The 15790-nt window shown below is 37.6% G+C and overlaps 1 protein-coding gene across 4 annotated transcripts in view; it reads right to left on the bottom strand.

Annotated features, from left to right (window-relative positions):
• The window catches only part of LOC150087315 (uncharacterized), a 410003-nt gene that overhangs the window by 129270 nt on the left and 264943 nt on the right, over positions 1-15790 (bottom strand). For all 4 annotated transcript variants that reach the window (XM_090371118.1, XM_090371117.1, XM_090371119.1 and 1 more), the window contains one exon: positions 304-423. In XM_090371118.1, coding sequence (XP_090227244.1) covers positions 304-423 — 120 coding nt within the window. The remainder of the gene's footprint in view (positions 1-303; positions 424-15790) is intronic.

The following is a 15790-nucleotide window of genomic DNA, read 5'->3' as shown; positions in this document are numbered from 1 at the left end:
TTTAGTTAATTATTAGTAATATTGGCTGTAACAACCTTCAACTCGTGATAGAAAAATACGTAATTCTCATGCAAGTTTTGTTACACCAGTGATAAAACTAATAAGTGCTTCCACATAGGGTATACAGGTATGATTATGAAAATGAAAAAAAAAAAAAAGATTAACAAGCATATGACTTCTCACGTGCTTGTTAATCTTTTTTTCACAAGTCAGATCAAGTGAGATGTATTCAAATGAATCAAGTCAGATCAAGTGAGAAGTCACCAAATGGATTAACAGAGTAAAGTGAACTAAATAACTTACTCTGTTCCTGGGCTTGCTTCTGTTCTACATCTTCAGTCATGGCATGAACATTTGGAGAGCTACCACCATGTTTTTTAAAACCAATTCCAGGACTCTGCTGTTCTAACTGTTTTTCAACCTCTAGGGAAAAAAAAAAAAAAAGTTTTGATATTTGTTCAATTCAGTTCAACAACTGTCCCACATTATACAAACAGAATTCTACACAAATGAATTAACACTTTCACTAAAAGTTACCTTTGGCCAAGAATTATTATTTTTTATATATACAGTCGATTCTGGTTATTTGGGACACATCGGGACTAGTGCATTTTGGCTCAGTTAAGTGGCTGCCCCAATTATCCAAAGTTTCACGTAAAAGAAGTTAAAAATACAATGGACCCCCGCTTTACAACTGGTTAACCGTACAAGGGAGTCACCATAGTAAAGTACCATTCACTATACGATGTGTAGTAAGCGCCGGTCATTGTGATCACGTTTCTGAATTGAATTTTAATTCTATTAAACAGCGATTCTAATTAGCAAAAATAGGAGGAATATTATCCACAGGCTATAAAAGTAAATATATATTAAGCAAATTTACCCATTATTACCTTACCAATTAAAAAATTAAATGATACGTGAAAATTGGAAGATATACGTGATACTTGGAAAAATTAATACGTACTGTAATATGTACATACTAACTAGTTGACATTTCTGTTCACTGAGGCGCCTCCGTAGCCAGGTGGGCAGGAGCAGCAGTGCGTAGCACACACTTCTTGATTAGACAGGGGTTCGAGCCCGTGACCACCAAATACGGAGGATGCGGAAAGGTCAGGGAATGACCACTGCATATCCCCCAAGCAATATGGCCTTAGTTGCTAATGCTCCTAAAAACCAAATAACAAACAAACAATAAGCATCAATAACAAAGAACACAGCACACACAAATTGCAAGTAACACAATACGCACAAGTGAGAATGGAGTAACAAGTTACGAAGCTTTAAAAATAGAAATGAAGAGAAGATTCTGAAAATTAATTTTTTTCATATGATTGAAGATTCCATGGAAGTGTAAACAGATTTCATCATAATAACCCACAGAATTCCAGCTGTCGGTATTATTGCAAATTCAATAAGATCGAGTTTACTATCCGTTTATGATAGATTGCACTAACAGAAAAGCCCAATAAACAGGTGACTGCTAATTGTTTTATGGTTGTGACCTCTAGAAATCCGACCAAATCATGTGGTACAGTCGGAGACAATCGTAGGGTAATCTCCAGTGTTGCAGTCTCCTGCCCCGATTAAACAACATGTTGTCCCAATTAAGCAAAGTAAACCCTGGCTATTTTCTCGATTGGGTTCTGTTTTTTAAGATTTGCCCCAAATAAACGGCTGCCTCGATTAATCGGTGGCCCAAATAACCGGAGTCCACTGTATATAAAACGTATGTTAAAAACATTGTTAACATGTAATTTGCTTTAGCAGGTTACAGGGACTACTTCATTCTCGTAATTAGTGACTTAAATACAGCAAAAATTCATTGCAATTGTTTGGGGGGGGGGCGTATGTGTGCGCGCATGCGTGTGCGTACGTGCGTGCATCACTCTGCTGAACTGAAGTGTCATTATAATAAATATCACTAAAAATTATTTTAAAAGAATAAATATTTGTTCAAATAAATTCTACTTCACTTTCCTAATATATAGAAGTAGTAATATCTATTTCATTTATTTAAATATAGCATTCAAAAATCAATAATAAATTTAAAAAAAAAGGATAAAAAAAGATTATTACAAAAGTAAAAATATTTATTTAAAGAACATTTTAAAAGCATTGCATTTACAAGAAATACTGTATTTCCTAAAAATTTTTACAACAGATCATTTATCGTTACTTTTCACAGATTGATTTTTGTTTTCAATATTTAACTTTTTTTCATGCATTACTATGAAAATTCAATTTTGAAACAATCAAAAATGTGGCAGATCAGAACACTAACCTATGTCAGCTTACTAGACTGTGGAAGGTTACTGGAAACCTTCCACAGTCAAATGAATCTTGATAGGAGCTGTAATATGGATCGGAACCGAGACGAACGAAGGCTAGAAAACACTGTTTGGCTGGATACCATATCCATATATCCATCTAAACACTGTTTAGATGGACATAGTAGCCATCCTGGTAGACTCTGCAAGTCTGGGGTGGGGACTATTCTGTGCAGGGGATCTCCTTGTAGTTTAGCAGGATATCTAGTAAAGCAGAGGCCTGATTGCAACTTTGAAGGGAGCAAAAGATGGGAGGAATAGTAATCCCTTCAATCCTGTAAAATAGCTGGTGGCACTAACTTGTATTCACTAGGTCTCCATAAGCTTTTTCACCAGTTCTGTACTATCAGTAAGACATTGCTTTAAAAACAGTCCAAACATGTGCCGCCACCAGCCAACATCCATTTACTGTCCAACTTCAAACTCACAGAACCTTTTCATCATCCTTGTTTATTCATTCAACTGCCGTTTTCTGGAATAACCTTCCTTCACGCATATTTCCTGAAAATCACAGTCCACAGAAGTTCAAGTCCAATGTCAACAAATATCTTCTTTCGTCTTCTCAACCTCCAACCCAAGCACGGTACTAAGTACTATAGGTTCTAATACCTCTCGTGTTTTGGGTTTTCATAAAAAAAAAAAAAAAAATGGTTGTTTTAGCCCGACACACTAGTTCTCAGAATTGGAAAGTTGTGTGCAATTCTAATCACCTAAACATAATAAAAAATAATTTTCCTTTAACACTCTGAGATGGCCAGATATGGTCAAAGGAGTTTACAAGATAGAGAGAGAGAGAGAATACAAGACTATTCTCTGTATCACTGTACTTAGCAATTATACAGGCTAGAAACATGGTAAACCCAAACAGATGTACTAATGTACTCTTACATTTGACCACTCACTATGGCAGTCTACAAATTTTTGCTGGACAAGAATTGTGAGTACTTCTTATAATTAAATGATAATGAATTCCTTCATAAATCAGTTCTAAATTTCTACTAGCCCAAGTATAAAGCAATATATTAGTAAGAAAGTAGGTATAAGTTCAGTTACACCTCTGAAGGCTTAGGTTTAGTTTTGGTTTAAAAATGCAAGTTTCAAACTGACTCACTGGTTAAGTGTGCTTACTACATTAGTGGTCTTTGAGAGAACTGCTAACAGAACTGCGTTACATTTTTCTACCTTTGCTGTCTGTGTGTGTGGGGGCAGTAAACTAGGGTTCACTAGTGACAGTGCTTGAACTTATAATCATTTTGAAAACAACCATGTTAATGAGTTGATCTAAAGTTACTAATGCTATTTTTAAATGAATAACATCACCAAGAAAGTGAATCCATTATTTAATAAAAACTTGATAGTACCATTGATTAGAGTTATTTGGCTCCTAATCAGACAACAAATAGCCAATCGGCAACCTTAATAACAGATGGTGAATAATGCATCTAATCTAGATGGGCAGCCAAGTGGTGTATGGAAGTAAAATTTCGGTATGAAAATATAACTTTGCTACTCATATAAGTTACTGGACTGCACTGGCCAAATGCAACAAATTAGTATAGAAGTTGGGTACATTTCAATGCACGTACTAAAATAGTTTGAGAAAAGGCTACAACAGGTTAAACTAGTTACAATAGTGCTTTTTTGTTTATGTACTTCAATTAAAAATGATATTAATAATTTCAGTTGTTTCTAAAACAAGTGTATGCCCAGCCCCCATCACTGTCACTGGATGGATAACAGTGTTTAAATATTAACTGCCACCAGTTAGTCCTCTCTCACTCCCTAAAATTCTCTTAACTGCTGCCAGTTGGTTAAGAATGAAACCAAAATTCTTTTCTCACATTAGTACACAGAAAGAAAAATCATTAAATGGCTTTCTTGTACAATTTAATTGAAGTATTTACAAAATATGCATACCCCTGACTTTGGGATGCCTTCAGTAGCACATCAAATTTAAAATATATTTACATCTGATTATAATATGTATCTACTGATTAAAGCCATGTGAGTAGTGTAAATAATCTAAAGCAATTATAGAATTCCGGCTTTTTCTCTTGATATTACTTGTTAATATCAAGGGAGGAAGAACAAGATGAACACGAAGGAACTACTGTGGAATGACCATTATTAAGATCAGAAGAGGTTAGGCAGGAATTATTCAATGAATAAAGCTTTACAAACCAATAACTTTCAGTTTAAATTTATTATGACCTGTTCTTGATATGTTCTCAGAGAATTTGAAGTGGAATGCATGGTTGACTGAGCTCTCTCATGAAGTAACTATTGTTAAAACTTAATTGGTCACAATATGCTCTAGTGTCTGGCACTGTATTAATATTAATTATTACAACGGCCAAACAATTTAAGGAAGAAAACTTATTCTACATTAACCAGATGAAAAAAAAAAATAAATAAATAAATAACAGAAAAAAAATAAAATTCCCCAATGTTAGAAACCATCCATTAAGCTGTGTCTTAAATACTGTCAAATTTTTTGCCTTGGAAAGTAAATATATCTCAGTTATTTAAAATATGCTAACCAACAGTAACTAATCTTCATGAAATATAGTCCTCTGTCACTTCCTAAAATTCTCTTTTGTGTCCCCTATATATTTTACTTCCTGTTAATCATACGAGGAAAAGATTAGTATAATATCCACTGAGAAAAAATTGCACTTCAGAAATGTGCTAACAGTAATATAACTGATAGTAATATAACTTTAATGCTTTAACCCTGCTGCTTGGACAAAAACCGAAGTCCAAGGTCTATTTTGGTATAGGGAGATTCTATAGCTGACATTATTGAAATCTGCATTTAATAATAGCATTATGATTACGATACTGATTTTCTAACAAAATAGTAAGAATCAAAATAAAGTAATTTAGCTACAATTGTTTGCCTTCTTTAAATAACAAGTTTTCAATAAATTATTACCTTTATAAATATTTAAAAAAAAAAAATTAACATTATTATTGTGTTCAAACTACAGGTTATATTTTAACCCTTTGTCAGTCGCTATACATCTCTCAGATACATACATTATATTTTTCTTTGTTTCTTGGAACATAATGTAGCAGTGCACTTGTGAAGCCATTGGAATTGGCTCAGTTTTTCAAACCTTTTGGTTTCAATTCAGTCTGCCATTTGTATCTTTAAGATATGCAACCATCTCGGTAAGAGGTGCTGAGTTGCTTTTGATAACTGAGTTGTAATCAATATATTTCAGTAAATATATCTCAGTTATTGCTTAGACCCAAGTAATGCGAATGATGCTGAAATTATTTGTGCTCTACTGTTTTCTCAGGAAATAAGAGAAAAAACATTGTTAACAGAGAGATTGCTTCTATAGGGATGGGATACATTTAAAAAGAAAGGGTGCAAGAATATTTTCTGATGCTATTGAGGCAAAGTTAGGTGGGTCAGAAAACTGCTAGTTTGGGTGTATACACAGAATAATAGATTAGTTGTAGCCGCTGGCAGAGGTGAAAGTGAATCTTGCACTGCTTCTATTGGAATGAGAAGCAGCCTGGAAAACAGGGTGCTGGGGATTTCAAAGACTGCTGGGAGTCATCGCGGAACAAGTAAATACATGGGATGTGCTAGGGTAGCTAAGAATAAGAACAGGTGCATGTATACTTGTGTGCACACCCAAGCTAGGAGTTTAGTAAATAAATCTGCTGAATTTCAGTTTATGGTCAAAACATCAAAGGCAGATATTGTTGGGATATTAGACACTTGGTGTCACAGAGATACCACAATGTGTATATAGAGGATAGGAAGGTAGGAGGGGTTATGTTATTAGTTAAAAAACAAAATCTAAGGAAGTGCATCCAGTTGACATGGTGGGACAGTGCAATGTTGAATCAGTTTGGTGTGACAAACACTAGGAAAGAAAAATTGAGAAGAGTGTGTTATAGGCCTAATGATTCTGATGAGTATAATGAACAACTGTACAGAGAAATAGAGTGGGCCAGTAAATCAGATTGTCTTATAATGGAGGATTTTAATTTCCCACTGGAACATTGACTGGAACTTGTGGGTTTGTCACTCACACACTAGCATGGCTTTTGTGGATTTATTGGATCATTGTTTTCTACAGCATGGGGGGGACCATATGCGGGGGCAAACCAGAGGGAGAAATACTCTTGATCTGATTTTCAGTAGTGATTCTTCATGCATTAAGAATATGCAGATAAAGGAATCACTAGGTGGCAGTGATCACAGTGTGCTGATGTGAGATTTACTCAAAGATGCAACTACCATCAGGGGTAAAGGGAAGGTTTTTGCTTTCGTAAAGGTGACTAAGGTGGTCTGGGATAGTTTTTAATTCTAGACAGTGGGACCAACTGATGATGTTACCAACAGCAAATTCTAAATGGGAAGCATTCAAAGAATTAATTTTGGAAGCAACTAGGCTTTTCATACCAACTAAGAAATACTGTTCAGGGTTCAGGCCTAAATGAATATCAGACGAATTAATGAGACACGTGGCAGAAAATAAAAATGCATCGAATACATATAAATATACAGGTGACACAGAACCTATGGCAGATAAAAGGTGGTCTGTAATGAAGCCACAAAGGAGGTTAGGCAGGCAAAGGCAGATTACGAGAAAACTTTGGCAAAGGACACAAAGAAAAACAACAAAGAATTCTTTACCTATGTAAACTCTAGAAGGAAGAGGATAAATCAGATTGGTCCACTTGGTATCGACAGTTCAACTACTGATGATCCTGCTCAGATAGCTGACAAACTGAATGAGTATTTTGCATCTACATTTACACATGAGGTATGCAGGGAGGGAAATGCCACAGGTTTATTAAACTTTGGCAGTGGGCTAAATAATTTTGGAATAACTGAGAGCAAAGTGGAAGAGAAATTGTTGAAACTAAACATAAGAAAGGCACCTGGGGAGGATGGGAACTATCCAGTTAAATTAAAGAAGGCAGCAAAGGAAGTAAAAGCAAACCCTTAGCCACAATTATGAGAGCTTCGGTTGGACTCAATGGAGGTCCCCATGGAGTGTGCAAATGGGACCCCAATTCACAAAGGAGGTTCAAAAGGCTCCACAAGTAATTACTTAGTTTAGTTTAACTTTTGTTGGTCTGTTAACTTTAACAGACCACTTAGTTTAACTTTTGCTCCAGGGAAATTAATTGAGGCACTGGTTAAAGTAGCATTGCAGGATCATCTAGACAAGACTTCAGTTATAGTTCGGACACAGCATAGGTTGTTAAAGGGGAAGTCTTGCCTGACCAACTTGATTGGACACTATGATGTGGTCACAAAGGAACTGGATAAAAAAAATTTTGATATCATATATTTGGATCTTAGGAAAGCTTTTGATATTGTTGCACATGGAAGACTACTGTACAAATTGCAGCAGTAAGGTACTAAGGGCAAATTGCTGCTATGAATAAAGGGCTGTTTGAGTGAGAGAAGACAGAGAGTGATAATCAATGGACACTGCTCTCCATGGACTACTGTTATTAGTGGAGTCCCCAACGGGTCAGTGTTGGGTCCATTGTTGTTTTCTGTATTAATTAATGATACTGTTGAAGGTATATCAGGCTTAACGTCTAAGTTTGTAGATGACACAAAGGCTGGCAGGGTTGTTAATGACAGTATGCTACTGCGCCAGGATTTAGAAAAGTTGAGCAGACTGGCTGAGAGGTGGCTACTGAAGTTTAACACTGACAAATGTAAAGGACTGCATATGGGTAGCAGCAACCCCAGAGTGGTACACAATTAAAAGGATCTGGGGGTAATTGTGCAGTCATATGTGAAGTTTTATGAGCAGTACAGACAGTGTGCAAGAGTAGCTCATGATGTCTTGTCAGTAATATTCGGTAATGAATTTTTCTAGCAGCTATAAGAAGGTGATTATCACCTTGTATAAGGCAATATTCAGGCCGCACCTTGAGTACTGTATATAGGTCTGGAGGCCTCATTTTAGGAAGGATGCAGAGCTGCTGGAACGAGTACAGAGAAGGACAACAAGATTAGTGAATGGAACAAAGGGTTGCTCTTTCAAAGAAAGGCTAAGTTCTGCAAATGACAGTACCTGGAGACTTGGCACCTGCGAGGTGATCTAATTGAGGTGTATAAGGTCTTCAATAGTTTGACCAAGCTCAATGCAGATGGGATTCTTCCTCTTGCGGAGATTAATTGCCTAAGGAGACAAATTCAAATTGAGGAAGACAGTTGTAGAAAAGATGTGCAGAAATTTGCCTTTAGCCAGCAGGTGGTTGATTGCTGGAATAAACTTCCATCTGTCATTGTAGAAGTTGACAGCTTAAATAATTTCAAGGCCGAACAAGACAAACATTTGGAGCGAATAGATGGGCAAAATGGGAAGGGTTTTTTTTTTGGCTGATGCTGTATAAGCTTGCTTTCTTGCATCATATGCCTCTGCTCGTGCTAAAAGCATTGATGACAGTACAGAATCCAATGAGGATTATGTTGAAACAAGAGGACAACTCAGAGAGTGCAGAAGATGCTATATCACAAGAGGAAAGTTGCAACAAAGAGGAAGACACTGACAGTTTTTTTGCAGGAAAGGATAATAACAATATCAATTCAATAAACTCAAAACCAATTTGCCGCAGATGTCAAAATCTTCTAACAAAATTGCCTGGAGTTATTCATCGAACAAGAATCACCAGTATGCTCTCTGAAGAATGGAACTGCCTTATCACAGACAAAATTTTAGATGAAATCATTGAATACACAAATCAGTATATTCAAACCGTTCAGTCAAACTACAGCAGAGAAAGAGATGCCAAATTTACAGATAAAGTTGAGATAAAAGCTTTCACTGGCCTTTATTTAGCTGGAACACTTTGGAGTAACAAACAGAGATTAGAAGAGCTATGGGGAGTTGATGTAAATGCCATTGAAAAATTTTACTTAGCAATGAACCGGAAAAATATGATCACCTTGCCCCCATAAGAGAGATTTTCACAGAATTTCTGGGAAACTGCAAGACGTTTACTCTCTGGGTTAGAATCTAATTACTGATGAAAAATTCAGAGGAAAATACAGTTTCAATATATACTTTCAAAGCCCAACAAATATAGACTCAAAATATATGCCTTAGTAGATGCTAGGATGCTGTACTCTTACAATCTTAAAATATATGCAGGGAAGCAACCTGAAGGTCCATATCAAATCAACAATAGACCAACTGATGTCAAAAGACTGGCAGAACCTATCCATGGGATTTGACGGAACATTATCGCAGATAATTGGTTTACAGATGTCAGTCTGATTTTGGAACTCAGAAAAAGAAAACTCTCTTATGTTAGAACGATAAAAAAGAACAAACTGCAACTGCCAGTCGAATTTGTGATAACAAAGAACCGGCCTGAGAAATTGAGTTTGTTTGGCTTCAGGGAAGAAGCAACAATTGTTTTTTATGTACCAAAGAAATCAAAGAATGTCTTTGATGGTCTTGTTTCATGGTCAATGCCATCATTTTAATGATGGCATTCACTGTGAAACAGGTGATCAGCTGAAACCAGAAATTGTAACATTTTATAATGCAACCAAGTCTGGAGTAGATACTGTGGATCAGATGTGTGCGACTTACAATGTTGCACGAGCTTGTCGTCGTTGGTAGGTGGCAATATTCTACGCCATGCTAAACAACAGCGGGACAATACAGCAACATGTTCGAGAGGCAACCAGAGGGAGTAATACTCTTGATCTGATTATCAATAGTGATTCTTCATGCATTAAGAATCTGGAGATAAAGGAAACACTGGGCGACAGTGATCATGTATTGATGTGATAATTATTTAAAGATGTACCATCAAGTTGTTGTTGTTGTTATTTGGTTTTTAGAAGCATTAGCAACTAAGCCCATATTGCTCCGGAATATGCGGTGGTCATTCCCTGACCTTTCCGCATCCTCTGTATTTAGTGGCTCGAACCCTGGTCTAATCAAGAAGCGTGTGCTATGCACTGCTGCTCCTTCCCACCTGGCTACGGAGGCGCCTCTACCATCAAGGCTAAAGGAAAGGGCTTTTGCTTTTGTAAAGGTGACTACAGAGGTCTCAACTGATGATGTTACAAAGAGTGAATTCTAAATGGGAAGCCTTCAGGGACTTAATTTTGGAGGCTACTAGGCTTTTCATTCCAACTAAGAAATACTGTTCAAGGTTTAGGCCTAAATGGATGTCAGATGAATTAATGATGCTTGTTGCAGAGAAGAAGAAGAAGAATGTATGGGATGCATATAAAGTATCAGGTGACACAGAAGCCTAGTCTGTAATCAAGTCCCAAAGGAAATTAGGCAGGCAAAGTCAGATTATGAGAAATCTTTGGCAAAGGATGCAAAGAAAAACAGCAAGGATTCTTTACTTATGTAAACTCTGGAAGGAAAGGGATGAATCAGATTGGACCATTTAACATAGATGGGTTGACTATCGATGATCATGCTAAGGTAGCTGATACACTGAATGACTATTTTGCATCTACATTCACACATGAGGAGTTATTCAATGAGGGATGGGCCAGAAGTTTCTCAAATGCTAACAGGGAGCTAAGTGATTTTGTAATAACTGAGAGAAAAGTGGAGGAGAAATTGTTGAAGTTAAACGTAAGGAAGGCACCTGGGGTGGACGGGATCTATCCAGCTATATTAAAGGAAGCAGCAAAGGAGGTAAGCAAACCCTTAGCCATAATTATGAGAACTTCCTTGGACTCAGGGGAGGTCCTCATGGACTGGAGGTGTGCAAATGTATCACCAATTCACAAAGGAGGTTCAAAAGGTGACACAAGTAACTACAGACCTGTTAGTTTTACTGGTGTTCCGGGGAAAATAATGGAATTGCGGGTTAAAGAAACATTGCAGGATCATCTAGACAAGACTGCAGTAACAGGTAAGACACAGCATGGGTCTGTCAAAGGGAGTTCTTGTCTGACCAATTTGATTGGATACTATGATGTGGTCACAAAGGAACTGAATGCCAAAAATAATTTTGAAATCATATACTTGGATTTCAGAAAGCTTTTGATACTGTTGCACATGGAAGACTGGTGTACAAATTGGAGAGGTATGGCATCAAGCGTAAGCTGCTACAATGGATAAAAGGATGGTTGAGTGGGAGACAACAGAGAGTGGTAATCAATGGACACTGGTCTTTGCAGACAAATGTTATTAGTGGAGTTCCCCAGGGTTCGGTGTTTGGCCCCATTGTGGTTTTTTATATTTATCAATGATATTGATGAAGGTATATCAAGTTTAATGTCCAAGTTTGCAGATGATATAAAGGTTGGCAGGGTTAACAACAGTAAAGACAGTATGCTACTTCAACTGGATCTAGATAAATTGGGAAAATGGGCTGAGAAGTGTCAACTGGAGTTTAACATTGACAAATGCAAAGCACTGCATATGGGTAGCAATAATCGAAGGGAAACATACGAACTGGGTGGTACTACACTCAGGGAAGTGGAAAGTGAAAAAGACCTGCGGGTATTTGTGCAGCCAAATATGAAGTTTGCTGAGCAGTGCGGATGGGATGCCAGGGCAGGTCAAGGAGTCTTGTCAATGATATATAGGAATTTTGCTAGCAGTGAAAGGGAGGTGATAATCCCGTTATACAAGGCAATGGTCAGGCCACACCTAGAGTGCTGTGTACAGGTCTGGAGGCTTCATTTTAGGAAGGATGTAGAGTTGCTAGAACGAGTACAAAGAAGGGCAACAAGAATGGTGAGGGGAACAAAGGGGTGCTCTTTCCAAGGAAGGCTTAAGTTCTGCAAGTTGTAGCACCTGGAGACTAGGCACCTGCGAGGTGATCTGATTGACGTGTATACGGCCTTGAATAGTTTGAGCAGGCTCAATGCTAATGTAATACTTCTGCTTGCTCAGATTAAGAACCCGAGGGGGCACAGTTTCAAATTGAGGTAAGATAGTTGTAGAATAGGAATAGATGTGCAAAAATTTGCGTTTAGCCAGCGGTTGATTGGTGGAACAGGCTTCCATCTTTTGTTGTGGAAGCTATAGTCTAAAAAAATTTAAGGCTGAGCTGGACAGGCATTTGGAACGAATGGAGGGATGAAATGGGAGGGTTTTTTTTTTTTTTTTTTGTGGCTGATGCTGCATAAGTTTGCTTTCTTGCATCGAATGCCTCTACTAATGCTAATATGCACAAGTGCTCTACATGGGAAATGAAAAAAGTAAAGAGCTGCAGACTCTTCCTCAAGCAACTTGCAGCAGAATTAGTGGCTGAGGAACTTTGTTGGAGGAACCAGGTCCCTCAAGGTGTAAATTACCTTCAACTAAGGTTACAGAGTGAGAACAAGACTGACAAGGTATTCTTACATAAATTGTAAGCAATACCTCTGCTTAGAGCATGAAGAAATAATTTGTGCATCATGCTCTAAAAAAAGCAATGTTCCATGATCAAGAAGAGAAAAAATTATTTTTTATAATATTTTAGATAAAAAAATTTATGTAAAAATAAATTTTTTTTTAAGTAGCAGGTGGTTATAAAATAAATTTCCCTATTCAGGAGACCCTAGTGTCAAAACGGTTAGAGTTTGGGTTGTGAAAATCGGTGGTTATATGATTTCGAGTATGGAGAGGTGATCTGTACAAGGAAAAAAAATTAATTCAAATTTCTGCCAACAGGGGAAAAACAGCACTGCACATATGCAAAAGTTGTCATTTACTTCAAGACACACTGCTTATGTAAATGACATCCTGTTAGGTAAAAGCAGATAGGCCAATGCCACCGTCAATAACCATTATGGCTCTTAAGAAAAAGGAATGTGCTCTTTTAGTAAAACTGTTCTAACTACCAGAATAATAGTAATGCTAATGCAGCACTATGTGAATATCGGAAACTTTAAGGTTTGCATAAAGGACCTTTGACGTCAGTGGGGCTTTAAAAACTAATAAAGAAATTTGAAGTGATCAGGGAGTTAGGTGTAACTCCAGGCAGGGGACGACCACTTATTGGAACAGAGGTAGTGGATAAAGTGGCAGTTGCAATGGTCAGAATGCAAAACACTACCAGTCAGTAGAGCCTGCTAGAACCTAACCTGTCTCAAAAGACTTCAACCTTCCTTGGTCTACTGTACGTAAAGTGCTTCGAATAATTTTACGCTGGTTCCCGTAGAGCAAGAACTAAAATCTTGTGACCAGAAACAATGAATAGACTTTGCTCTACGATTTCTGGCTCATATGTAACTTGATGATATATGGGCTTGAATGATCTTGTGGTCTGATGAGACACATTTCACTCTTCAAGGAGCTGTAAATTCAGAAAACTGCCGAATATGGGGAATTTCTTGTCCATCTGCTATGCATGAAAGACCACTACAAAGTCCATCCACATCATACTGTAATGTATGGTGCGGATTCACAGCAGAATTTATAATCGGATCATTTTTCTTTGAAGAATCTACACCTCATGGCCCTGTAAGGTGTAACTAGTGCACGGTACTGCACTCTTCTAAGAGACCACATTATTCCTGCTATGCAAGAATGGCAATGCTTGGAGACAGTAGTGTTCGTGCAAGATGGTGCCCCCCCTTACTTTATAACATGGAGTTGAAAGGCAAGGGCAACATCCATAAATTTGCCACAACGTAGCATGCATGACACAGTTGAAAACATCTATTTAAGATGGATATTGATTATCATTGAATCGAGCAGGTATTTGTAGTAATAGAGACGTGATGCAAGAAGGCAAGCATCAAAGCTTATGTATCATCACAGCTTATGAGCTTATGTATATGAGCATCAGCTACATAAGCTCATACGCTTCACATAACAGCTTCACACAACCATTCCCTCTAAAAGCTTGCCCAGTTCTTTCTTGAATTAATTTAAGCTATCAGATTCCACAAAGACAGATGGAAGATTTTTCCAGCAATTAACACCTGCTGGCTAAAGGCAAATTTCCACACCTCAATTCTACAACTGTCTTTCCTCAATTTGAATTTATGCACCCTCAGGTTCGTAATCTGAGCAATCGGAAGAATCCCATTGGAATTCAGCAGGCTCAACCCATTCAAGGCCTAATACAACTCAATCGGATTACTTCGCAGGTGCCTAGTCTCTGGCCACTACAATTTGCAGACTTAATCACCCCTCACCAATCTTGTTGCCGTTCTCTGTACACGCTCAAGTAACTCTACATCCTTCCTAAACTGAGGCCTCCAGACCTGTACACATTACTCAGTGCTTGGCCTGACCACTGCCTTATACAAAGGTATAATCACCTCATTTTCTCTGCTAGCAAAATTCCTGTATATCATTAACAATAGCCCATGACCTGCTCTGGCTTCGTATCTACTGCACAATCACTCCAAGATCTTTTTCATTTTCTACAACCCTAAGTGTTGTATCACACAGTTGGTATGTTCCTCTGGGGTTACTTCTACCCATATGCAGTACTTTGTATTTGTCAATGTTAAACTTCAGTTGCCACTTCTCAGCTCATCTGCCCAAACTTTCTGAAACCTGTGCAGTAGCACAATGTCATTACTGTCATTTACAACCCTGCCAACCTTCGGATCATCTGCAAACTTAATTATTACTGCAGTCTTGTCTAGATGATCCTGCAATGTGACTCCATTATTTTACCTGGAACAGAAGTTAAACTAATTGGTCTGTAATTACTGTCACCCTTAGATCCCCCTTTGTGAACTGGGGATACATTCGCACATCTTCAATCTGTGGGGACTTCCCACGAATCCAAGGATGCTCTCATAATTATGGCAAAGGGTTTGCTTAGTTCCTTTGCCACCTCCTTTAATATAACTGAATATATGCCATCCACCCCAGGTGCCTTTCTTATGTTTAACTTCAACAATTTGAAGTTAAACATAAAAAAGTAACAAGGTGCTTAATGATTTAGCTATAAATCATTAAGCACCATGTTACAGTTTGATAAACCTCTGACATTTTCCTCTCTTAATAACTCCTCATATGTGGATGTAGATCAAAATATCATTCAGATTATTCAAAAGCAATCTGAGCAGGATCATCAACAGTCAAACCAGTGATATCAAGTGGACCGACCAATCTGATTCATCCCCTTCCTTTTAGAGTTTATGTAAGTAAAGAAGTCCTTGCTGTTTTTCTTAGCATCCTTTGCCAAAGATATCTCATAATCTGCCTTTGCTTACTTAATCTCCTTTGTGATTTGATTACAGACTAGCTTATATTTGCCATAGGCTTCTGTGTCGCCTGATAATTTATATGCATACCATGCATTTTTCTTCTCTGCCACGAGTCCGATTAGTTCATCTGATATACATTTAGGCCTAAACCTTAAACAGTCTTTCTTAATCAGTATGAAAAGCCTTGTAGCTTCCACAATTAATTCTTTGAATGCTTCCCACTTAGAATTTGCCATTGGTAACGTGGGACCAACTGATGACCAGTTGGTCCCACTGTACAGAATTTAAAAACTGTGTGAGACCACTGTAGTCACCTTTA

The sequence above is a fragment of the Mastigoproctus giganteus genome, chromosome 4, assembly GCF_048544385.1.
Source record: "Mastigoproctus giganteus isolate SK-2022 chromosome 4, ASM4854438v1, whole genome shotgun sequence".
Taxonomy (NCBI): Eukaryota; Metazoa; Arthropoda; class Arachnida; order Uropygi; family Thelyphonidae; genus Mastigoproctus; species Mastigoproctus giganteus.
This window is presented reverse-complemented; position numbering and strand designations above follow the sequence as displayed.